The following is a 25,735-nucleotide window of genomic DNA, read 5'->3' on the forward strand; positions in this document are numbered from 1 at the left end:
TGGTGTCAATGTGTTGATCAAATGGAACCTAAGCTCTTTTATTATCTAAATAAAATTGAATGCACAAACAAAGTCTGTAAAATGAGACTATCTGCTGAATATCAGAAGAGTCAGACACTTTTTTTTTGCTTTCAGATCCAGAAGCTGGGCTGCACAATGGTGCAGTAGGTAGTACTATTGCTTTGCAGCAAGAAGGTCCTGGGTTCAATTCCAGGCTCAGGGTCTTTTTGCTTGGTGGGTTCTCTCTGGGTACTCCGACTTCCTCCCACAGTCCAAAAACATGACTGTCAGGTTAATTAGTCTATCTAAATTCTCCTTGGGTCTGAGTGTACATGTGTGTGGTTGTTTGTCCTGTCTGTCTCTGTGTTTTCCTGTGATGGATGGGTGACCTGTTCAGGGTAACCCCTCCTCTTGCCTGAAATGTTTTGCTGGATATTCACCAGCACCCCTCCTGAGCCCACTAGGGACAAGGGTGTAAAGAAAATGGATGGATGGATTCAGAAGCTCACAGATTAATTTATTTGCCTTTAAAGCTGTTGTATGTAACTTTTAAAAACAATATATTTTTTACATATTTGTTAAGTCTGCACCATGTGGTGACAAAATGAGATAGATCTCCTCCAAATGCTTCTATTGCCATCTGCAGAAACACACTGCTCCCAGTCAAAAACAACAAATCAGAGCTAGGAGGAGTGTCTTAGTGCTGTCAATCACATTAAGGTATGCACTGCTCAATGTGCTAAGAAGATGCTAAGATGGACTTGGCGCTACAGAGAAACTGTTTATCCGCTGCCATCAGTGGCCATGCTAACTAGCCTTAGCATTCACAACAGGATCTGATGTGGTAAACCAGGCGTAGCGTCGCAGAGAACAAAGGGGAGGATGTGAGCAGCTGGTTCTCCCACAAAGAACACGCAAACCCAAACAAAACGTAAAAACAGAATGATTTTCCTATAAAGTGACTGAGAATTACCTGTGGTTCCATAAATACCTGCCCTGTCCTCATCACACCAAGGTTATGAAAAGCAGACATTAGTCCAGAGAAATAAGGTAAAAGGCAACATGGAACTTAAAAAATGTCTGCTGCAGTATTTCACAAACCTAGTGGGAATTCTCCACTTCCACAAAACTGCTCAACAATACTTCACCAGTGTCCTGCTTTAAACCTTGCACAGATTGGAACTCTTATATGGAAATGTTTGGACAAGACTAGTCTATTTAGTAAGCAATGTTAAAAAAATAGAGACTTAAATCAGAAAGTATTTCAATGCTCTGGAAGTATTAGGAGTATTTCTGAACTGTTTCACAATATAGTTTCAGTAAGTCTTTTGGATGGATGGATGGATGGATGGATGGATGGATGGATGGATGGATGGATGGATGGATGGATGGATGGATGGATGGATGGATGGATGGATGGATGGATGGATGGATGGATGGATGGATGGATGGATGATTACATTGTTTCTCATTGTACACAAGCAAAGACAGTCATCTTGGTGCAGCAGAAATAACCTGCTGACGTTCAGACTGATGTTGATAGTGACCTGGTGGTTGTCAGATGAACGGGTCTGTGTGTTTCAGAACCTTCTGGTCTGCTGAGATTTTCACACCCAGCCACAACTCAGACTCACAGAGAAAGGTCTAAATGAGAGAAACTACACAGTGTGGGGAAAAACGCCTTGTTAATGTCAGAAAAGAAAAGTCAAGCTGGTTCTAGATGCTCCAATCTAGCAACACAAACCCGTGAAGTGATTTCATCAGCAATGGTCAGATGGTCGGGTCAAATTTGATATAAACAACATGAAAGCATGGCTCCGTCCATCCTTATATCCAGGGCTGATTCTAGGTCGAATGGGGCCTCAGGCAGAATTAGATTTGGGGCCCTTGTTCCTGTTAAGAGCATCACCAATACTAACAGTGTTTACATACAGAGCTGCTGGAATCTGGGCGAGAGGTCAGACTGCTGAGCTTAGAAGCAACCCTTTGATAATTGGTTGTTATTTGCTGAGATGTATTTGTGAACAAGCTGAGCTCTAACACAAAGAAAAGAATAAACTGGTAAACTGGTAGGATCAGATTGTAACAATGGTAACACACTAATCAAACAGTAAAGATGATTCTTTCCACTTTTACAAAGTAAACTCACCAATTCCGTTGCATTTTTACCAATTATTTTTTTTAGCTATCTATGCTGAAAGTGTCAAATCAAATTTATTAATATTTTCATCCTCGATAAACAAAAGTAAAAATTGAGATCTGTGTTAAAATGCAAGTCTGTATGGGAGACCCCTTGTGGCTTAGGTGACCTGTGTTGGCTTTGCCTTGGGCCGGCTCTGCTTATATCAATAGTTAAGGATAATGATGGCATCAAGGTGTGGGGATATTTACTTGGAAAACTCACACCAGCTGAGCATCATTTAAACCATAGAAGTATTGATATTGACCGTGTCAGTCCCTGACCCTTCCTCTGATCCATCTATTCCAGCAAAATAAAGATCAAAACCAGGTTCGTGTCCTGGACTCACTTTCATGTCACCACATCTCGGCGAAGAAACCTGAGGATGTGGAGGAACAGATTATCAACATGGATGTTCAGCTAACAAATCTGCAGCAATTGGGTGATGCTATCAAGTCAATATGGACAATATGGACCAAAATGTATGAGGAATGTTTCTGGCATCTCGTTGAATTAATGCTGTAAAGACCTCAGGCTGTTCTGGGCCCACAGAGCGGGTCCAACCTGGAACTGACGTGGTATACCTAATAAACTGGCAGGTGTTTGCATACTGCTTTTTTTTGTTTGTTTGTTTGTTTTTTTACAGTTTGTGTGGAACTGCATAAATCAATCCTCCTTTCCGGTTATAATTTTTGAAATAAAATAATTTCTAAATTTGATCTATTGCCAGCATCGTTTCGCAGTAGGAAGCGACAAATAATGTTGTAATACTCAGATGTGTTCAAATAAATACGAATATGAATACATATACCATGAATATGAAAAAAATGGCAGGTAAATATTAGACTTATGACTGGTAATATATATATATATATATATATATATATATATATATATATATATATATATATATATATATATATATATATATATATATATATATATATAAAAACACTTGGTGGTTTTATTTTGAACCTCCCCGCTCGCTCGGTCTGATGGATCATCCTGACGTCCCGCGGAGCGGAGCAGCATCCAGCATCCCTGACGTCGTGACAGGCAGCAGGAAGAGCCGCTGCTCCTGGAGCCGGAGCTGCTGCTGGTGGTGGGACCTTCAGGCTGGGAAGCTTGATACATGTGAGTATTTCGAGCTGTTTTTAAGCGTCAGACACTCTGGAAGCTTCATAGATAATAAACCGTAGGAAGTGCGTCACTCAAATATTTCCTCTGTGTCGGAACACAGTGACCACATAGAGACTAGAGGGAAAACGCTCTATGTCAGCGACAGCTGAAGTCCTAAATATGGGCAATATGATGGTTTTACCGGTTTTACCAGGTATGAGGTTCGGTTAGTGCGCTGATGGAGAACCCGAAGTGAGGATGAGGATGGCAGGCTGCAGCATCATGGCGTCCTTGAGCGCTGAAGGGCAGAGCTGCAGCGGGAGGGATGCTGGGACATCAGGCGGCCATGATGCCGGGTTGTGTGGTACAGGTTCTGGTTTTCAAAACCGGTCCGATCATCAAAAGCTCACACTTAAAAAAAAAAAAAATTTGAACGGAATTCCAACGTAAAAAAAAAAAAAAAAAAAAAAAAAAAATATATATATATATATATATATATATATATATATATAAGGTTTCGACTAGGGATTGTAATATATATATATATATATATATATATATATATATATATATATATATATATATAAGGTTTCGACTAGGGATTGTAATATATATATATATATATATATATATATATATATATATATATATATATATATATATATATATATATATATATTACACTGTGTTTTTTTAGTTGTAGCTCCATTCTGTTTTTTCAGTGCATGGAAAGAAGATGTGGCTGAATGTATCTGAGCTGTGTTTTCTAGTTTGCTGACTCCAGTCTCGTTGTTCTCAGTGTGTTTGTAGCTGAGTTGGTGTGTGACGGACACCATGGGGGAACTGTTCAGAAGTGAAGAGATGACACTGGCCCAGCTCTTCCTCCAGTCTGAGGCTGCCTACTGCTGCGTCAGCGAGCTGGGAGAACTGGGCATGGTCCAGTTCAGAGATGTACGGTCATAAATCCTAAATCCTGTTCCAAATAAATGAATATGTTGCAGACATTACTAGCATTTCCATTTTACTGAGTTGGTGATAATCATTTGTAATGGAGATGTCATTTATTTTGTGTTGCACAGCTGAATCCAGATGTCAACGTATTCCAGCGCAAGTTTGTGAATGAAGTGAGAAGATGTGAGGAGATGGACAGGAAGCTAAGTGAGTAAAGATCACACCGAATTGCTCTTGTTTATTAAGATCTGAAACCTGGAATTCATCTTTGAATTAGAAAGTTACAATATTATCAACCAGGTATCTCTGGTAACTCTTTAGAAGGTAATAAAAGATATAGATATCTCACAGATGGATCATTTTGATAATCCTAATTTATAGTAGGTAAACTTATTCTGATTTAACACCAGAAAATGAGAAATAAAATTATTTTTTTAAAGGCTGGAATTCTAACACATTCATTTTGATTAATTAATGTTAACACAATTAATATTTTTTTCTTCTACATGCTTAAATCCCTAGTCGAAACCTTTGAATTGTTTTGCTGGTAAAAAAAAAAACGATCTGATTGGACTCTGGAAAAAACTATTGTTGTGTTCAAGTTGTACTAAAAGGAGTTAGCCTATCAGTGAAGCTGTTTTAGGCCTGTTGCGATGACCAGGACGATAAAGTGTTCCAGAAGCTATTGGAATAAACAATAACATTGTTGTTTTGAGACCATGGTAATGGTAAAATAATAATGCAAGAGCACATTCTAAAAGATTTGTAAACTTTAAATTCTGATGAACATTTAACACTGGGACTGAAACACATATTAAATATAGAAAATAAACAAACAAAACAAGTAAATTAAATGAATTTTGAAGTCTTGCAAAAAAAAATCGTTCTTTAAAAAAGGGCGAGTTGAGACTAAAGCACCAAACTGAAGACTTTTATCATCCAGTTTTTGGTGGAAAGAGAGAAAAAAAGAGATAAATGATAAATCATGCAAAAGGAAATAATTGAGTTTGTTTTAATTTATCATGTGATTAATTGATTTATTGATTATTGTGACGGGCATCTCAATGCTAAGCATGTACAGATGCTAATGTCAGCGTCCACAGTTCACATTTCTAAAGACGTTCCATGAATGATCATGAAAGATGATCATTCCTGAAAGATGAATGGATAGAATAGAACTCAACGTGCAACGTGGTTGAAGAAATAAACAAAAAATTATAAATGTCTTTGTTGTTGAGCTATTTGTTCAATAATTTTGCAGCAAAAAGGCTTCTTTCAAATGCAAATGTTGCTTTTTTGTCAATATACAGGTCCTTCTCAATACAGTTCATTATTTTCCATAATGTAATAATAAAAATTAAACTGTCATATATTTTAGATTCATTGCACACCAACTGAAATATTTCAGGTCTTTTCTTGTTTTAATACTGATGATTTTGGCATACAGCTCATGAAAACCCAAAATCCCTGTCTCAAAAAATTAGCGTATCATGAATTGGTTCTCTGAACGAGCAGTTAACCTAATCATCTGAATCAACAAAGTAACTCTAAACACCTGCAAAAGATTCCTGAGGCTTTTAAAAACTCCCAACCTGGTTCATTACTCAAAACCAATCGTAAGACTGCAGTCAGGTCAGCAGTCTTGTGACTGCTGACCTGACTGCTGTCCAGAAGGCCATCATTGACACCCTCAGTAAGGGTAAGACACAGAAAGAAATTTCTGAACTAATAGGCTGTTCCCAGAGTGCTGTATCAAGGCACCTCAGTGGGAAGTCTGTGGGAAGGAAAAAGTGTGGCAGAAAATGCTGCATAACGAGAAGAGGTGAGGACCCTGAGAAAGATTGTGGAGAAGGGCCGATTCCAGACCTTGGAGGACCTGCGTAAGCAGTGGACTGAGTCTGGAGTCCAGAGCCACCGTGCACAGGCGTGTGCAGGAAAGTGGCTACAGGTGCCGCATTCCCCAGGTCAAGACGCTTTTGAACCAGAAATGGCGGCAGAAGCGCCTGACCTGGGCTACAGAGAAGTAGCACTGGACTGTTGCTCAGTGGTCCAAAGTACTTTTTTCGGATGAAAGCAAATTTTGCATGTCATTCGGAAATCAAGGTGCCAGAGTCTGGAGGAAGACTGGGCAGAAGGAAATGTCAAAAGGCCAGAAGTCCAGTGCCAAGTACTGATGGTCTGGGGAGCCATGTCAGCTGCTGGTGTTGGTCCACTGTGTTTTATCAAGGGCAGGTCAATGCAGCAGCTATCAGGAGATTTTGGAGCACGCATGAAGTGCTCGGAATCCATCTCCTGAAAAACTTTATGGAGATGAAGATTTAATTTTTCAGCACAACCTGGCACCTGCTCACAGTGCCAAAACCACTGGTATTACTGACAATGGTATTGCTGTGTTCAATTGGCCTACCAACTCTCATGACCTGAACCCAATAGAGAATCTGTGGGATATTGTGAAGAGAAAGTTGAGAGACGCAAGACCCAAAACTCTGGATGAGCTTAAGGCCATCGAAGCATCCTGGGCCTCCATAACACCTCAGCAGAGCCACAGGCTGATTGCCTCCATGCTGCATTGAAGGCTGCAAAAGGATTCCTGACCAAGTATTGAGTGCATAACTGAACATAATTATTTGAAGGTTGACTTTTTTGGTATTAAAACACATTTCTTTTATTGGTCGGATGAAATATGCTAAATTTTTGAGACAGGGATTTTGGGTTTTCATGAGCTGTATGCCAAAATCATCAGTATTAAAACAAGAAAAGACCTGAAATATTTCAGTTGGTGTGCAATGAATCTAAAATATATGACAGTTTATTTTTTATCATTACATTATGGAAAATAATGAACTTTATCACAATATGCTAATTTTTTTAGAAGGACCTGTATGGTTTTCGATCTGAGATCAATTAATTACAGAACCCGTAATTAACTTCAAATCCCACCACTAGTCTTTTTAGTGTATGCAAACATCTGGTTTCACTGTACATAACAGGATTTCTGGTCAAACAGGGTTTGTTGAGAAGGAGATCAAGAAGGCGAGCATCCCGATGGTGGACACTGGAGAGAATCCAGAAGTTCCTTTTCCCAGAGACATGATCGACCTGGAGGTCGGCACAAATCTTCCTCATTCAAATAAACGTTTCATCTGTAAAACACATGGTTTTCTCTCCACTCGAATATTCAGCATCATGTTTTAGCTTTCACACTATACTTAACCGTAATGACTCACACTCGACAGGCCACGTTTGAGAAGCTGGAGAATGAACTGAAGGAGATCAACACCAACCAAGAAGCCCTGAAGAAGAACTTCCTGGAGTTGACGGAACTCAAACACATCCTGCACAGAACCCAGCAGTTCTTTGATGAGGTTTGCTCATGTGAACACACACATTATCTGTTTGTACTTTGTTTAATTAAGTATCTGTTTTGCTTCAATGAAGAGCAGCATTGCAGCCAAACCAATTAAATGAATGCATGGTTATGATATAGAAGGAAGTGATGAAGATTTCTTTGCTAGATGGAAGACCCTAACCTGCTAGAGGAGTCGTCAGCGCTGATGGAGGGCAGTGAGGGGGGCCGCGGGGCCCCGCTCAGACTGGGGTAATGACTGTATCAGCTTCCTGCTGTTTCAGTTGATCATGTATTAACTTGGATGTGTTTTGACATATTAATTTTAAAAATCAACACCTTTGAAATATTATTTTAGACACTACCTTTAAAGTTCATATAATATAGGGTTAGGGTTAAACAACAGTTTAATTACATTCTGCCTTTAAGTTTATTAAAGATTTTTAGTGAATAACTTGACAAAAGAAATGACAATGTAGAACCTGCAACATTTATTTCTTTTAACGATGAGCTACTTTATCTTTTGTAGTTCCTCTTTTTTCCTCATGTGATCTGTGTTTCAAAGTGATACACAGATCACATGTTTTATCATGACAGTTATGAGTAACTCTGTATAAAAAACATTAACACTGAATTTTTGAGGGCTGACAAAAAAATCCTATCAACTGTTTTGTTGAAAAAATGAATTAGAGGTGTGCTGTGGTGGCGCAGGGGTTAAGCACAACCCACATATGGAGACCTTAGTCCTCAACACAGCTGTCGCAGGTTTGATTCCCAGCCTTAGTGACCTTTGCTGCATGACTTCCCCCTTCTCTCATTACCCAATTAACTGTCAAATAAAGGCCAATGGAGCCAATAAAACCTTAAAAAAGAAAAGGTGAATTAGACTTGCACACATACACACACCTTGTGTCTTTCTATCTTCACAAGGACTGTGCATTGACTTCCATTCATTTCTATTGCCTAACCTAAATCAAAGACAGCTTCTCCTAATGTGTTCCTCATGCAGGTTTGTGGCTGGAGTGATCAGCAGAGAGAGGATTCCCACCTTCGAGCGGATGCTGTGGAGGGTGTGTCGTGGTAATGTCTTCCTACGGAAGGCGGAGATTGAAGACCCTCTGGAGGACCCTACCACGGTCAGCATCAGACAGAAGGAGTTTCAGACAGAGAGCAGTAGTGGGCATAAATTAACTGTAGCTGAACTGCAAACACAAAAAAATCTGGAGAAATTCTCCACACTAATTTATCCAAACTTGCATTGTACTTTAATGTATCTTCCTTTTTTTATATATAGGGGGACCAAGTTCACAAGTCGGTGTTCATCATCTTCTTCCAGGGTGACCAACTCAAGAACAGGGTGAAGAAGATCTGTGAAGGGTGGGCCAGCTGTTTTCCTGCTTTTCCTTCATATTGTTAGCAGTCATGACTTTAGATTGGAATATTGTTCAGCTCAAGTGAATATACACTCAGAGTGAGTATCAATCAAAGCACATTCAGGAGGAAGGCACTTATCAACATAATCCCAGTTTACTGGATTAATAAGAGTTAAGGGATGGAAGAACATGGTATGAATGAACCTGGAGGTTTTACTCATCAGGAGACTCCTTTAGTTTGTATGTAGAGGAGAAGCAGTCCCCAGTTGCACTACTCCTCACTGTCTAGAGCAGTGGTTCTTAACCTTTTTTGAGGTACCAAACCCACCAGTTTCATATGCGCATTCACTGAACCCTTCTGTAGTGATAAATAAAATATGAACCCCCCCCCCCCCTCCACCCCCAAATTCAAGACATATGGGTGACCCAACTAGAGTCGGGCCACTCCATGATCACTAAGTTTTCTTAAAGGTAGAGTCTCTGAGAACAGTTCTTCAAAATATAGTCAGTGTTTTCAGCAGAGTTGAGCTGACTGTCCAGGAACGACCCAAGGTATTTAAAATTTGCCACAGTTTCAACAGGTTGGCCATCGAGAGAAACTGGAACCACTTTAAGGTCTTGTTTAGATTATTTAATTAGCTCTACATTCTTAAGAGAATGAAAAATTTATAATAAATAATAAAGACTTTGCGGTATTCTGATTTAGTAATGCAATTATATTAGTTGTGTTACCACCCCCATGGCACTAGAGGCAGTAGCAACCCCGAAAAGATGTGACTAAGGAGCAGATTTAGAATTACACCGAAAGCTACAGAATTTGGTAAAAACTGTGACCTTACCAAGCTCCGCCCAGAAACACCCTCTAAAATCCCATGTGGCTGCATGTCTCACAAACAAAGCCTCGCGGTGCTTAGTTTCTATGTAAACATGGCGTCTTTCATTTCGACTGACTCTCTGCAGAGTATTTCTGAGTCGATTAGTTTAGCATTTCTGCCGGATTTTCACATAATATCAGCCACCACAATGGACAGGGGATCCAACAAGTTCATGTCATCTTTTTTGGACGACATCAAGGTGTTTGAGCCACGTGATGCCTCCAACATTGTGCACGTCACAGCGAAATGCTACCGGTCGATGAGGAAAACAGCAGATCCTCACATCCTCAGCATAAATATAGCTGTGAACAAGATCACTGACGCCTATTGTTCTTACAAGGCGGGGTAAGTCGGGCATTCGTGGTTTTGAGGGTTACTTTTGAAACCAGTGATTTCTGTTGTTGGCAAATGTTTGAGTGTCCCTAGGCCTGATGCTAGCGTGGCTAACACAATTACAGTTTAGTAAAAAGCCTTTTCAGGTAAAATAAAATCTTTAATGTATGTCAGATACGGTACACATTGCATATTGATCTGTTCAGCTAATGTAAGACTGTGTAACAGGCAGGCTTCAGGATGTAGAAGTTGTATCGGTACTGCCATTATGCTGTACTTGGCTAAAAGGTTTTCATAATGGATGTGTTTATTATTGACTTTCTTTTTTTCATTCACTAAACACAAAGAAAGCAAAGCAATAATACTTTCACCAGCAGACACTTTGTTCTTATTGATCCTACGACGGTTGAGCTGCAAATGCGGTCGTGCACAAGCTTTGATCCAAGCAAGGCTTTCCGTTTCAGATTTTGGAAATCTGTGAATTTTAGTTCCACAAATACGATCAGGATACCTGACATCACCTGTACAGATACCCCACTAACGGAGAACCATTTTTTTTAGAGTCCTGACGCAAAAACTTTCTGTCGGTCTGCTAGTCTACAATGTACATTAGCATGAGTTTACTACTGTAGCTTGTGTTTGTGAGACATGTGGTAGCTGCGCTGTGACGTAAATGGGCATTAGCCAATGAAACGCGGCCCGTGTGGTAAGGTCCATTAAAGACGCAAGTTCAAATCCATGCTGAGAGTGGAACGCCTTCAATCAGTTCTCCTCCTCAGCACTGATTGGCTAAGCAATGTAACGTGATCCTCTGCAGCAAATGATAGCAAGGTGGGGCGTCATCACGACTTTACACAAGTGTGTCTTTACATCCGCGGCAGAGGCTCCGCCGAACCCCTGAGACCGCTTGTCGAACCCCTGGGATTCGATCGAACCCAGGTTAAGAACCACTGGTCTAGAGTCTCTCTTTCACACTGTGCACTAACATCGATCCGGAGAGATTGGATTGTCTCTAGTCTGTGTGAAATAAACAGCATTCTACACACAGTGAGGAAGGGTTTCTTCAGACCACTTTTCAGAGGATTCAGGGATCCTTGTGTCCCAGAATGCATGGCAGCATGCCATTCATTTCATATGACCTCTACCCTTTAACATTTTTCCTTTTTGTCACTTTCAGACAATTCAGACAAGTGCATTTAGTTTTGGGTTTTCATTTCATACTGGATTAGAGTCTTTGCAGTCTTAGAACCTGGATTCAGTTCTGTCCACCCGGTGACCCGGTGAATTCCTCCAGGTTCCGAGCGTCTCTCTACCCATGCCCTGAGACCCCCCAGGAGAGGAAAGAGATGCTGGCTGGAGTCAACAGCCGCATTGAGGACCTCCAAATGGTGAGTTGTTTTCTGTCTTAATAAGTAGAGTTTGTTTAGTCAAATAAATTACAGAAGCAGATGTTCAACTTGAGAGAATATTTTGCAAAAAACTGAGATCTTCTGTTTAGCTGAGCTACTCTTCCCTAAATGACATATCTCTATTTAAGCATGTTTTTACTAGGTGCACCATGCACAATGACTCCAGCTAATTCACTTTTAGTTCAGTTTTATTACTTTATGTTTGCCAGACGATAGATAAACCTCACCATGAACAAAGCAGACAGATTGAAGGGTTCTCCAGGAGTTTATCTGCACCTCAACTCCTCTCCAGCCTTTGTTCATACAGGATCATTATCAGAAAGGCTTTTGGGTTTCCTTGTTTTACTAGAATTCACCAAACAAAGGAGTAATTCATCAGGAACATTGTGCTGAGAACACCTTTGTTCTGACCTGTTCTCGGTTCTCTTTGATTAAAGGTGGTTTTCAGTGAGTTTATGAAAGTCTCATTGTGTAAAGATGTTTTCTTCTCCACAAGTGAATTGCAGGAAAAAAGCTTAGATTTGGCTGTAGAGGTTAGTCACCTCTGTGTGTGTTACACCCCGCTGTAGAAAAGAGCAGCTTGGATTCAAAGAAAGAAAAAATAAGGCATATCTTATGCATTCCAATAACATTATTAAATGGACTGAACTTCTACAGAGTTTTCCCAGTCAGAGTGTTTTACACACACAGGCCACACACAGGCCACATTCAGCCACGATGACTCATGGGCACACACGCACACACCGTCCTGATCGCTAGGCAACTTGGGGTTAAGAGTCTTGCCCAGGGGCACAGTGGCATGAGACAGGAAGAGGCACATAAAAGCGCATACACAAGCATGATTGTCTGCACTAAGGCCCTCTTCCTTTCTGACCAGGAGCAATGCACTTCTGTAGGTACAGAGCAGTGGGACGAGGTGGATGAGCTTGATGTTTTGTTACAGATTATCTTTCTCATGCTACACTGTGAGAACACAGTAACAGTTTTAACAAATATGTAAAAAACATGTTTTTGTAAAAGTGACAAGGTGTAGCTTTGCTGACTATGACGCAGAACCAAGAGAAGAAAGTTATTGAAGAGATTTGCGGAGATTTTCATGCTTTATGATAATGTTGGTTTTTGTACTGAAAGACTTTATTTAAGCCAATGTGCGATGTAGTGCACAGGGCCAATTTTCTTTTCATGAATATCCCAGCTCTGGTTGTTGTGACTACAAGCACAGCAATGTCTCCTTTGCATATCCTGGAACATCCAGAGCAGAAATCCGGGCAGCTGGTTATGGTCAGTACTGAAAGCTGTTCTTCCCCGTCCCCTACTGCTTTAGGTTCTGAACCAAACCGAGGACCACCGCCAGCGCGTGCTGCAGGCTGCCTCTAAGACCATGAGGGTGTGGTTCATCAAAGTGAGAAAGATGAAGGCCATCTATCACACCCTGAACCTCTGCAACATTGATGTCACTCAGAAATGTCTGATCGCTGAGGTGTGGTGTCCCGTCTCAGACCTGGACTCCATCCAGTTTGCTCTGCGCAGAGGAACGGTGTGTTGACCTGTTTATTGGTTCATTACACAGACATGCACATGCACACACACACAACCCAGGTGTTTCAGCTTCATGTGGGTTACCAGCACTAAACTTCAAGGTTAATAATCCTCCTTGAAGTAGGTTCTATTGTAAAGTTGATGAACTACTGAGTTAATCGATTCAAAAGTTTGTTTAATAAAAACAGCATTTCTTATTAGTTTGTCTGAAATTTTTTTTAAAGACTGAAAACATTCTTTCTATTTTCATTTTCAGAATCATAATATGAGCAGTTCGATACAAAAGTCATTGATTTCACTGGACGTATGATTGTTATTCTGATCCTGAAAACGAAGGCTTTGTTTGACAGGAGAGGAGCGGCTCCACGGTACCTTCCATCCTGAACAGGATGCAGACCAAGCAGACCCCACCAACCTTCAACAAGACCAACAAGTTCACATCGGGCTTCCAGAACATCGTTGATGCCTATGGGATCGGGAACTACCGGGAAATAAATCCAGGTTTTACACAAAATGACTGTCTGCATTCTGAAGCTTGTTTCTGTGCCTGTTTGAATGAAACGAGAGACAATAAGTGTGACTATTTATATGTAGTTAACATAGCTGATTAACATAGCAGAATCAGGGAAGAGAAAAAGCTGTGAAAAAGTATTTGAATCCTTATTAAGTTTTATGATTTGTCTTTTTTTGTTCCACTTTAATATTTCAAGTAGACACATTTTAATAGCAGCAAAGCATAACCTGAGTTTCACTTTATAATTTCATTTATTTAAGGAAAAACAATCCAAACCAACCAGATCCTTTGTGTAAAATGACTGATAAACCACAAGATAAATGTGACCAATGACATTTCTTCTAGTGACACTCGGCCTGAGTATTGTTAGACCATTAAAGTCATGATATTATATTGACCCTCTCAGACAACATGAGGTAGGCTGAAAGATCAGTAAAGTGATCAAAAGAAATTGATGAATAGATGAGATTCACTGAGTTGGCTTGGTGACTCCACAGTGGGAACCACTGTTCACAGCTGGAGAAACCATGGAGCAGTGGAGAACCAAAATGAATCCAATGACTCATCCAGGAGGTCCAGAGGATATGAATGTGACGGTCTCCCTGCCTCAGAACCCGGATGGTTTATGATGGAACCATAAGTTCTGCTCTGGGAGAAAACCCCTGAAGGAGAAGATTCGACCTTCAGGGGTTTTCTCCCAGACTCAAGCTCACTTGGTTTCTGCAGCAGCACAATGACCCAAATCATGTCTGCGTTCCAAAGGCAAATAAATAAATAAAAAACCAAAACAGGACTAAGGACTAAGTTTTGGAGTGACCTAGTAAAAGTTTTGACTTAAATAAATTTGTAATTTTGTAGCATGACCTTAGACAGGCTTGATGGAAAACCCTCTAATGTGGCTGAATGAAATCATTTCTGCAAAGCGGAGTGGACTAAAATTCCTCGATAGTGACATTAAAGAGTGATCTCTAAGGTTGGGTTGGGGGGAGTTGGTTATTTTCACAGCTCTGTATAATTAACAGGATGTCCTGCCTGTGGGTTAGCTTCGTTGATTGTTTGTGAGCAGAGCTCCCCAGAGGTTAGCGTCCAGTGCTGTTAGTTTTCTCACATGGCCTCTGAAAACCTTCCAGGCCACTGAAGATCAAACAGCTTCAGTCCAACCTGCTCCATCAGTACACCATTCCAGAAGAACAGATAACTAAATGTTCTAAATGTTTCACCAAGAGTTTCTTGTCAAGTGATTTAGAAATGACTAGATTATTGCATCTGTAAGTGGTTTATTTATCATTTTTAATAGTTGTGCTCACAGCAATGTGCATGAAAGTATTGGCACCATAGGAAAATAAAAACTGGAATAAATTTCACATTTCAAGTATTAGCTTCTGTCCATGTGATTCCAGTTCTGTTTAAATGACTTTACGCATGTACGTATATCACCATCATATTATCTAAACTTCACAGTTTAGTTATTGATATAAACATTGACCGTTTCCACCTTTTCCTCTCCTCGGCTGCAGCTCCATACACCATTATCACCTTTCCCTTCCTGTTTGCTGTGATGTTTGGTGATATGGGTCACGGGGTGTTGATGACCGCTGCTGCCCTGTACTTGGTCCTCAGAGAGAGTCGAATCCTTGCACAGAAAAGCGACAATGAGGTACCGCTGCTCAGAAAAACACCAGAAACCCACAACCTGCAGAGAGGCCGTCTAAAGCTGTGCTTTGGGATTGCAGATGTTCAACATGGTTTTCGCTGGTCGCTACATCATCCTTCTGATGGGGATCTTCTCAGTCTACACAGGCATCATCTACAACGACTGTTTCTCCAAGTCTCTGAACATGTTTGGTTCTGGTTGGAGCGTCAGGCCCATGTTCAGTCCTAAAGGAGCCAACTGGTCGTAAGTCATCTGCTCTCTCTGAGCTCTTAATCAGAGTCATTTACACTTTTGGAAACAGTAGATAATCTATGACAGGTGTGCTACACTCATTTTCATTTCAAAGCCAAATCAAGGTCATGAAAATCCTGAAAGGGCCAGCTGTGGCACTGACAAAACGACCCTAAAATAAATAGCTGCATCATATCCTATTCTTCTTAAGAAATGATATTGAAAATCTTTTTATACAGTATTTGTCACTAAATAAAAACTGCTATAATTTGATTGGTAAAATAGTATCTAAGGCCACAACTGTTATCTTGAAAATACTTTTTATGTGGCCCTCTGAACTCTAGAGAGCCACATAAAAAGCTATGCTGGATTTGGTCCCCAGGCCTGAAGTTTCACACAATTTGCTGTTAATTTGTCCCAGGTCTGAGACCCTTGATGGGAATGCAGTTCTCCAGTTAGATCCAGCTGTTCCTGGGGTCTTCAACGGACCCTATCCTCTTGGGATTGACCCGGTAATCCACTGACGCAATTATTAAACCACAAAGTTACACATATTTCATACCTCTCAATACAAAAGGCTGAATCTGCATTGATCTATCCCATATTAATGTATTAACTCATGAGATATAAATTCAGTTTAGGGCTGATGATAATTTTACTAATCGATCAATCTATTGAATATCTTGACGATTAATTGAATACCCTTTTTATACAATATCACAAATACATTGAAAGATCTAAATAAACAAATAATTAAATTTTTAAATAAGAAAATAAGCATTTTATTGCAATAACAACATTGGTGAACACAAAGGATGCATCAAAAATCCTCTTAACATCAACATGTGAAAAGCTCAACTTTTCTTTCTGATGGACTAGCATCAGTACACTGAATGTTATTTATTTATAAATTATACATATACATATATATATATATATATATATATATATATATATATATATATATATATATATATATATATATATATATATGTGTGTGTGTGTGTGTTGTTTGTTTTGTACATTACTTTTTTTGAGTTTGTAAGCAGTTAACGATTAATCAATTACTGAATTTGTTGATAATTACTTCAATAGTCCAAATCATTGTTTCAGCCCTACATCAGTTTATCACATGTGCAAACAGCTTAATAATGATAAACAAATATTTTGGATCAAAAAAACGAAGAGCCAAGCTGTGTTGTCTTTGCAGATCTGGAATGTTGCTACCAACAAGCTAACTTTCCTGAACTCGTTCAAGATGAAGATGTCAGTGATCCTCGGCGTCATCCACATGCTGTTTGGAGTCTCTCTGAGTCTCTTCAACCACCTGTACGATTAACTGAGCTTCACACTCATGTGTTTTTCTTTATGAGTAATGTGGGCAACGTTAGCTTCATTCGAGTAACTATCCAGCGTAACTTCTGCATTATTTGTATTATATGTGAACAAACTGGGAGCATACTGTTGCTCATACTGCTTAAAGCAGATAGTTTTAACATATCCTGCACCTACATGAGCTGAAATGCCACTCAGAGAGGAAGAACACACACAAAAAGCAACATTAAAAGGCAGATTATAGTTTGCAAATTGTTGATTGTTTTGCTGCAGGATGGACTGGTGCACTCCCCCAAAAAATTATGTTTTGTTTTAATTCAGAAACAAATGTTGACATTTTTTGTCACATTTTAAGACTTTAAATGTTGTACAATTCCACCAAATCAGCTACAAAGTGGCTGAAGGACAACAGAATCAGTGTTTTTAATTGTCTTCACAAAGTCCTGATCTCAATCGCAGAGAAAATGCTAGTGTGCAGAGCTGAGAAGGTGTGTGTGTGTTCACAACATTGGTGAACACAAAGGATGCATAGAAAAAATCCTCTTAACATCAACATGTGAAAAGCTCAACCTTTCTTGTGAGTGTATGTGTCCGTGCGTGTGCGTGTGTGTGTGTGTGTGTGTGTGTGTGTGTGTGTGTGTGTGTGTGTGTGTGTGTGTGTGTGTGTGTGTGTGTGTGTGCGTGTGTGTGTGTAACAAACCAGACCTAGTTCCACCAGTTCTGTCAGGAGAAAATGGATGGAAACTTCTGATTTCTTCTGAAAAACTGGGAAAAAAATCAATAAAAAAAATCCCTAAATATTTTGACATTTAGCAGATCGAAATAATTTAGTTAATCCTAGATGACCTATAACTGAAAAATCATAGTCAGAATGAAGAAAAAAGCTTCTATCTTGTTACAAAGTGGACAAACATATTTAGTACCTTTTGCAGTTCTCTGATGTTGACGATGTTCTTCTCCGACTTGCTGCTCTGCAGGTACTTTAAGAAGCCTCTGAACATCTTCCTGGGCTTCATCCCAGAAATAGTCTTCATGTCCAGTCTGTTTGGTTACCTCATCCTGCTCATCTTTTACAAGTGGACCGCATATGATGCCTTCACCTCTAAAGATGCCCCAAGCCTGCTCATCCACTTTATCAACATGTGTCTGTTTAACTACAACGACCCAACCAACAAACCTCTCTACGCAGGCCAGGTCCTCCTCCCAGACCCACCCCTGATCCTTACCCTCCTCACTTTTACTTTAGCTTTCTGACATGCAATGTAAACTAAAGGATTTGATCATCAGCTATAAGCTGTAGGTTTAGAGAACAGACCTCAAGAAATGAGAATATTTTATTTAAAAAAAATTGTTTTACTTATCTACTGAAACTGTCACTATGTTGTGACTGTTTATGAGACAGATAATCTGTGAAAAAAATGGAGCTCCCCTTCCTTCTCCCACTGTTAACTAGAAACAACCAATCAGCCAGGAGGAGGGTCTTAGTGCTGTCAATAATCCTCATCCTGTCTTCCCTATTTGTTCTCTGCTACACTGCAGCTAGCATAGCCAGTCATTAATGCTAAGACTATTAGCAGAGGGTATGATTGACAGCGCTAAGACCCGCCTCTTGGCTCTGATTGGTAGCTTTTGGATCTGGTTAGAATAGCCATTTTTGATGTGTTGAAGGGTCTGCTGCTGACTCTGCTCTGCCTCCATTGCAGATGGGGATCCAGGTCCTGCTGGTGCTCATTGCCCTGGCCTGTGTTCCCTGTATGCTGATAGTAAAGACCATGGTGCTCCGGCGTCAGCACCTGTGGAAACGGCATCTGGTAAGTGACCCCTGCCCCACCAATGTCTTCCAACTAAATTTAATGCTTTACTGTCAATTTGACCTTTCTCACCCTTATGTTGTCATTCATTTCAATGCACGTTGTACCGTATAAAGTGAATTGTTGTGTTGCTGTAAAAATGCGTAAAACCTGCCTTCTGAATAAGCCCATTGTTTGATGGAAGAGAAGTCTTTGTCAGAGGCGACTGGGCTGTCCTCAGTCTGACCATCTGCTCATTTCAGTCTGTTCTTCAGACATGAACAGATATGAAAAGTTTATAAATGAAATAAATGTTTCTACTCCATGTTGGAAAGCAACAGAATATTCACCATTTTCCTCCATGTTCACTAGAACACATGATCCGAACTGCTCATTTTGAGTTAGTCAAAAATTGCTAACTCTCACACATTCAATACATTTTAGATAGTTTGTATTACAGTCATATTCAATAAATGACAATATTCTTTTTCAGTATCGCCACCACAAATGATGGAAATTTATTTATCTGCATTTTGATGATTGTTTTGCTTACAGCCAGTGAAAACTAAATAATTTAATAACAATGCAAAATATGGTCTTAATGAAAAATGAACTCAGTGTAATTTCTTGAATATGCCTGTATGATCTTTGTTTCTGATATGGAATGCTCAAAAATTATTTTATAATTTCTCAAATGGAAACTTTATCCTTTCAGTAAACAAAAAAAAATCATCTGTCACTTTTTCATTTATTTGTCATATCTCTGAAAGGTTTCCCTTATTTCTGTGATCATTCCTACTCTCCAGCATTCTCAGCAGCAGGTAGAGCAGAAGCTGTTCTATTATTTCTAATCTGAGAAAGAAGGTCCTCACCAACACGATGGCGTCTCCATCAGAGGTCACCAGGAGATATCTGCCTCTTTTGACTGGGAACAACATGTTTTGTTCACTTGACCAGGATTCTGTTCCCAGGGCAGAGACACTGACTGCTGATACTGCTTCTGTTCTGTCCTTGTCTTCCATACTTTCTCTCATGAACTAAATTATTTGGCTTTTTACATGTAAGAATTTTCATTACTATTGTCCCGTTTATGCAAATTGTTACATTTGCATAAATAAAATGGATGCATCATCCATTCGAGTTTGGAATGAAATTACATGTTGCCTTTTAAAAATTATGATGCAACTTAACATTCTCTTGTTTTTTTTAAAGGGTGGTCTGCTTACAGATCCTTTCTGTCTTTGTCTTGTCTCACTGTTTGCCCATCTTGTTTCATGTAAACTGAGGACAAAGAGTTCCTTCTAAGGCTTGCTTTATGCTAGACACAGCTCTTGTGGCTTTTGTATCTAGTCACAGAAGAGGGAAGAAACCCCTGCAGAGAATCTAGAGCAGTCTTTAGAGCAAACAGGGGTGTCCTCATCATGCACCGGACTCACCCAACAGGGCACGCAGAAGTTCGGAGGGGTGCGAGTGGGCAACGGACCCACGGAGGACGAGGCTGGCATCATGGACCACGACCAGCTCTCCCAGCACTCCGACGAAGGAGACGAGGTGAGCTCCTTTCACCACATGCAAAATGTTTAGATGGAAAATTAAAAGATTTATTGGCATTGCAGCCTGTCACATTACACCATGTGGCATTACAAATGTGCAACGTGCTTGTTTTGTCTGAGATATATTTGCGTAGTAAATCACATTTTTGTCGTTTTGCAACGGGGGTTTAGCTGGAAACATGTTAAAGGAAGATATGCGAGGTAGAGGCTGATGACAGAGAGATTTTCCATTGCAGAAACATAAACAAGGCTCTGGTTTTTCTGGGAGCTAGCTGGATGGATTTCTGAATATAACACGATCATTCTGAAGGATTCTGTTTTTGATGCACACAGACTTAGACGCCAAACTAACCGCATTTTTAAAGAGGCATTCAACACAACTCGCATGATGTATGGATATTAACATATTTATCATCAACCCAATCCTTCCTGCCATAAATACTTCTCAAGGAAGCATCGATTTTAGGTCAGGATTTTGAGGAGAAATGCTTTAAAGTTGTCTAAATCACATAATTTTCATTATTTCTTATTACATTTGTTATGCTGTATATTTCTCCTGTTGGACTGGGAAATTTGTTTTTAATATTTGACACATAATCAGTCATGGGTGATATAGAATCAATGATGATGTCTGAACTACAGCAGTTAGAAATGCCCAGTCAGGTTGTGTGGATCATATGGTTTTGTCCTTGAATTCCTGCCCTAATCTCTCCCTTTTCCTTACTTTCAAGCACTCAGAAGAAGAACCGGTGAGAGCTCCAGTTTTGCATCTTCTTAGCATGTCTGAAAGCTGCCTCGCCCAGTTTGATTTACTACTTCCAAATTCCAGTCTGTCTTCTGAATGTGCATTATTAGCTCATATGCGGTTCTCTGTGCCAGGCATGCATGTGTTGGTAATTATGAATGCGTATGTTTGAGCATGGAACTCTCAAGTTTACTGATCTATAAAAACTGGGCAAACACAAACAAGTCTGGATTCAGAGTTCATTCTGGATTTTTCCATACTCCCCGTCTTTAAAACAAGAAAGAGAAAAAGAAAGAACTGAAACTTTAAAAAATCCTTCCTAACGTCACTACTCTGTAAATAAATCACACCACTTTGTTTTGGTCACTATTATTACTGTTTTGTTCTCATTTGCCATTCCTCCTCCAGCACTGCCTCTGTGAACTCTGTTTTTAAAAGTCAAAGGACAAAAGAAAACTTTGTAAAGAGGAAGCCAGGCGAGTTCCAAGCTCACGTCAACAATGTTAAGTAGACCAATGACCTCCAGTGTTTCCCTCTTCCTGCTGCTTTGAAACAGGAAAGGATAGTCCTGGTTGGGGATGGAAAGAACACAGGGAATGTGTTGACCCATCAGGATACAATAGCTGTGATCCTGCTGAGGAAAATTATGAAATGAAACCAAATAAACTGCTTCGCTTTGCTTTCAGCTCCATTACATCTAAATCTCCACTCAAATGAAATTAAAGCTACTTTTTAGGATACTAATAACTTAAAAATATATCCATTTTAATACAGTGATACAGTCCTACTTTTCTTATATAAATGTTGGATTACTTCTGAAGGCCTCCACGGTCTCCACCTGAGCAGAGGAATGTTCTCTCTTCCAGCGATGCAAGAACTCAAGAACTACAATCCTGATTTTGGAGTTCTTGCAGGTTTTTATTTTTCTTGCGTCTGTCAGAGAAATGTGAAGTCAGGGTGCTGCAGTGGGAGAAAAATCCTGGCAGCTCTGAATGCGACTTCTTGTGAAGTATGAAATGTACTGTCCAGAAAGCCGTTGTTCTTGTTGCTGCAGCAGAGAGGATTCACTATGACAGCCTGTGGAGTGCAGGACGTATCGGATCTTTTGTAAAACCAGGGATGCACCTTTCTCTGGCTACAAATATCACTGGAAAAGCTCCAAATAACTGTCTGTTACATGGAAAATACTGTGTTTATTTTTCCAACAGTATTTTAAAATACTGTCTTTTACTCAACATAGAAATAGTTTGAGGTAAAGCTTTCAGTATGAGCCAGAAGAAGTGACAACCTTCTCTGAGATGCTATGTGCTAGGTGACTAGGTTCTGCTTCCTCCTTTGCAGTTTAACTTTGGTGATGTGGCCGTCCATCAGGCCATCCACACCATAGAGTACTGTCTGGGTTGCATCTCCAACACGGCCTCCTATCTGCGCCTCTGGGCACTCAGCCTCGCCCACGCACGTGAGTGACACCCTGTGATTGAACAGCTGGGCTGTAACAGAACAGAACAGAACTCACTCACTGTAAGATGTTCCATGTCCTGGTGCTAACGTGACTATTGTGTCTGCAGAGCTGTCTGAGGTGCTCTGGTCTATGGTGATGCACCTGGGTCTGTCCTCTCGCAGTGGAGGCGGCTTCTTTGGCCTGTCAATCATCTTCTCTGCTTTCGCCACTCTCACTGTTTGCATCCTGCTCATCATGGAGGGACTGTCAGCTTTCCTGCATGCCCTGCGCCTGCACTGGTCAGTACACACATGGACAGAGCAAAACACAAAGGCATAAATGTTTTACACATACTGAAGAGACATGTTGCTTATGGAGCAGCAATAGCTGTGTGTTAGGAGTGATCATATCATACACAACATTCAAACACACATCAGTTCTGATCAAGCATTTGTTCATCTTTAAAGCCCTTTGTGTTCCACCTGACTGCATAAAAAGTGTTTTATGAATAAAGTTTGATTGAAGTATAACCTCTGCCAGTTCCACTGCCTTGCATTCACATGAGGAATGTTAATGATGAGATACTATAGAGTTAGTTTATAACAGGAATCCAGGACAGGCCAGGAGCTCCATCATCTCCTGGTACCACCAGCTCACCACTGATCCACCTGGTACCAGAGAGGGTGGATGAATGATAGGGAGGATCATTACAGCATACCAACCCTGTGAGGTCCAGCTGGGCCATAACAGTGAAAACGTGTGGAGTAAATGCATCAGTATCTTTGGAATAGTAAAAGATACAAACAGATACATATTCACATTCAACACTGGAGGAGAGAGGGCTGTGGTGAATGCGTTTGGGTCAATGTGGCTCTAGTGTAGCACTTTGACTGGTCAGAAGGACCATAAACTGGCAAACTGTCAAAACCAACTAGCATCAATGCAGGGAGTTACTCTGTTTTTTTATAATTTTGGTTAAATTATTTGCTTTTTTAAATCAAACTGATAATAATTTGATTTAATATGGAATCACTTATTTCATTGTAGATGTAACCGAAAGCCCACCATTTGTTGCAGCAAGGTTCTTTCATCCTTAAAGCTGTTTTCACAAAGATGACTGAATGGAAATGTGTTGAAACGAAGCTGCAGTCAGTGACCAGTCTGCCTTTCACACTCACTGCTGAGGAACTCTCTCCGACAGAGACACACACAAATACACACCTAGAGTCAGTTTTCCACCTCTCCAGCTGTGGAGAGAAGCAGATAGAGGGATCTCTTATTTCTGTCCTCTCTTTAAGTGTTGCCCTCTGAGCGCTCTGGCTGGCCAAATATTTGCCACAACTGGGAGACATTCCTGGGCGCTCCCTTTGCCGACCGAGGCCAAGATGCGCTCCTGTTGGAACACACTTTGACTTTTCCCTCTTGAAATGAAGTCATCCAGGCCTGTCCTTGTCTCGGAGTAGGATGCAGATTTATGTGTTGAAGTTTATGTGACAACTCAGACAGATTGACCATTGGGAAAACACACCATGTTCTACTTAAATAAAACATTTATCTTTTTTTTTATTGACAAAAAAAGCTTGAAATGGAAATGGAGAGCCACCTGGTACGCAAACTACTTAACAAACAAGACTAGATGTGCTTGAACCAGACAGTCAGGTCTTCACTCCTCTAAACATTCATGCTTTACCACTAATGTATGCTCTTTTAAGCATTTACTTTATATTAATTAGACTTGATTTAACTTTAATATGTTGAACAAATCTGTTTCCTGCCTGGTCTTTTCCCCTCAGGGTGGAGTTCCAGAACAAGTTCTACACAGGTCAGGGCTTCAAGTTCGTCCCCTTCTCATTTGAGAGCATCCTGGACGGGCGCTTCGATGACTGACCCGGTCCAGGCCAGTCCACAGTGCACACAGTCTCCAGCCAGCCCGCTCTGCTTTGTCAATGTGTTTGTTTGCATAAGACCTACTGCGGCTCTCTGTCTCCCTCTAGTGGCATCTAGTGAATCAGTGTTATGCATGAGACGTAACTGTCCTTCTGAAGACTTTTCCAGCGTGCTGCTTTCACATGGAAATAATGAGTTGTTGTTTCTGTCATCCTTAGTCGTGAAATGCCAGCCTTCCTTCATTTTGCTTTTATCTTTCATGGTGAGTCATGTTTGTGCTGAGAGAACGTCTGAATCACTCTGTTTTATTTTGTTTTCCCAGTTCAGAGTTAACAGATAGCGCTCTAGAAAGGAACCTGAGTAATGTTTGTGTTTTTAAACCGCCTCAGCATTTCAGCTCATTTCCAGTATAATCAATGGATGAGTCTTCACTGACCGTTTATTACCATCAGTGATTAACACTCAGTCAAATGTTCTCACTTATAGTTCTGAGTTCAGAATTATAAGTTAAAAGTTAAAGACAAGTTAAAAGTTGAAACCAAAAAAATCTGAAAATGCATCAGTTAAAATAAAGGTGATCTGAAATGTATCATTAGCCGATGACATCAGAGTTCCCACAAAGTCTGGAAAAGTATGGAATTTCTTTTCAGCATGTTCCAGACCTGGATATATGTGGAAAAAGAAAAGTGTATGGAAAAGTATTTATTTATTTGCTGTCCCATTGTCTAAATATTCTGCTTTCTTCTTAATTTTTTCTCATATATTCTGCCTTGTTCCTCGCTTCTGTCCTTTTTCATTCACACTTATGTCCTTTCTTCCTCTCTCCTTCCCCCTATCTCTTCCTTAAGCTCTTCCCCATGTTTTGTTCTCTCTCTCTTGTCCTTTTTCTTTCCTTCCTTGTGCCCTATGTCCCTTCATCTTTCCTTTGTTTCTTCTTTCATTTGTCTCCTTTCTTCCTCTTGTGGCGCTCATTTTCTCCCTCCCTTCTTTTTGCCTTTCTTCCTTCATGGTTGGTTCCTTCCTTCAGTCATAGAAAATCATCTCCAATTATTTGACAAAAAAACCCATTTTATATCTTTTGCATCTCACAATCATCCTATTACTGTAATTTATATCAAGATTGTGGATTAGATCCTATTTTGGTGTAAAAAAATCAGAGTTTATCTTTAAATGTGGGCCTGATTTGCTCTGTACTGAACCAAGCTGTTCCTGGTGATGTGCTGTGGTTTCTGATGTTCATGTCTGACCTATGTGAACTCTGTGGTTAATTAAAGATGGAGTGTTCAAACAACAGCTGCATGAGATCTTTTTTAAAATGTCCTCGGCGACACAGACTGAACTTGATGTGCTGTCAGAAAATAGCCCTTTGTGGCCAATCAACAGAACATGGTGGTGACTCGAGGTAAGAAACATTGAAACCATGAGGTCTAAGTTTTAATAAGTAATCTTCTGCTCTGCTTC

The 25,735-nt window shown here is 40.1% G+C and overlaps 1 protein-coding gene across 6 annotated transcripts; it reads left to right on the forward strand.

The window, feature by feature from the left end:
• Positions 1–3,171: 3,171 nt before the first annotated feature.
• Positions 3,172–25,565, forward strand: LOC103482186 (V-type proton ATPase 116 kDa subunit a 1-like). 6 transcript variants are annotated; one of them, XM_081600803.1, is made up of 23 exons: positions 3,173–3,313; positions 3,513–3,668; positions 4,098–4,249; positions 4,378–4,456; positions 7,257–7,354; positions 7,486–7,614; positions 7,765–7,847; positions 8,605–8,731; positions 8,890–8,972; positions 11,471–11,564; positions 12,910–13,122; positions 13,475–13,625; positions 15,156–15,295; positions 15,372–15,535; positions 15,945–16,035; positions 16,734–16,852; positions 17,836–18,052; positions 18,562–18,669; positions 19,999–20,199; positions 20,933–20,950; positions 22,288–22,405; positions 22,515–22,686; positions 24,181–25,565. In XM_081600803.1, the coding sequence occupies exons 3-23, from the start codon at positions 4,133–4,135 to the stop codon at positions 24,272–24,274; spliced, it is 2,616 nt and encodes an 871-aa protein (XP_081456929.1). In that variant the 5' UTR covers positions 3,173–3,313; positions 3,513–3,668; positions 4,098–4,132; the 3' UTR covers positions 24,275–25,565. The 6 variants fall into 6 exon arrangements, with proteins under 6 accessions (XP_081456930.1, XP_081456932.1, XP_081456929.1 ...); XM_081600802.1 differs by having other exon boundaries at positions 3,513–3,662; XM_081600801.1 differs by lacking the exon at positions 3,513–3,668.
• Positions 25,566–25,735: the final 170 nt, after the last annotated feature.

The sequence above is a fragment of the Poecilia reticulata genome, chromosome 19 (genome assembly GCF_904066995.2).
Source record: "Poecilia reticulata chromosome 19, P_reticulata-male-v2, whole genome shotgun sequence".
Taxonomy (NCBI): domain Eukaryota; kingdom Metazoa; phylum Chordata; class Actinopteri; order Cyprinodontiformes; family Poeciliidae; genus Poecilia; species Poecilia reticulata.

What these genes read in the sequence shown, in the direction of transcription:
- LOC103482186 (XM_081600803.1), top strand. Translation starts at nt 4,133, where the DNA reads ATGGGGGAACTGTTCAGAAGTGAAGAGATGACACTGGCCCAGCTCTTC. An exon ending in GCATTGAGGACCTCCAAATG is followed by an intron (nt 11,565 to 12,909) that starts GTGAGTTGTTTT and finishes CTACTGCTTTAG; the next exon opens with GTTCTGAACCAAACCGAGGA. An exon ending in CACAGAAAAGCGACAATGAG is followed by an intron (nt 15,296 to 15,371) that starts GTACCGCTGCTC and finishes TTGGGATTGCAG; the next exon opens with ATGTTCAACATGGTTTTCGC.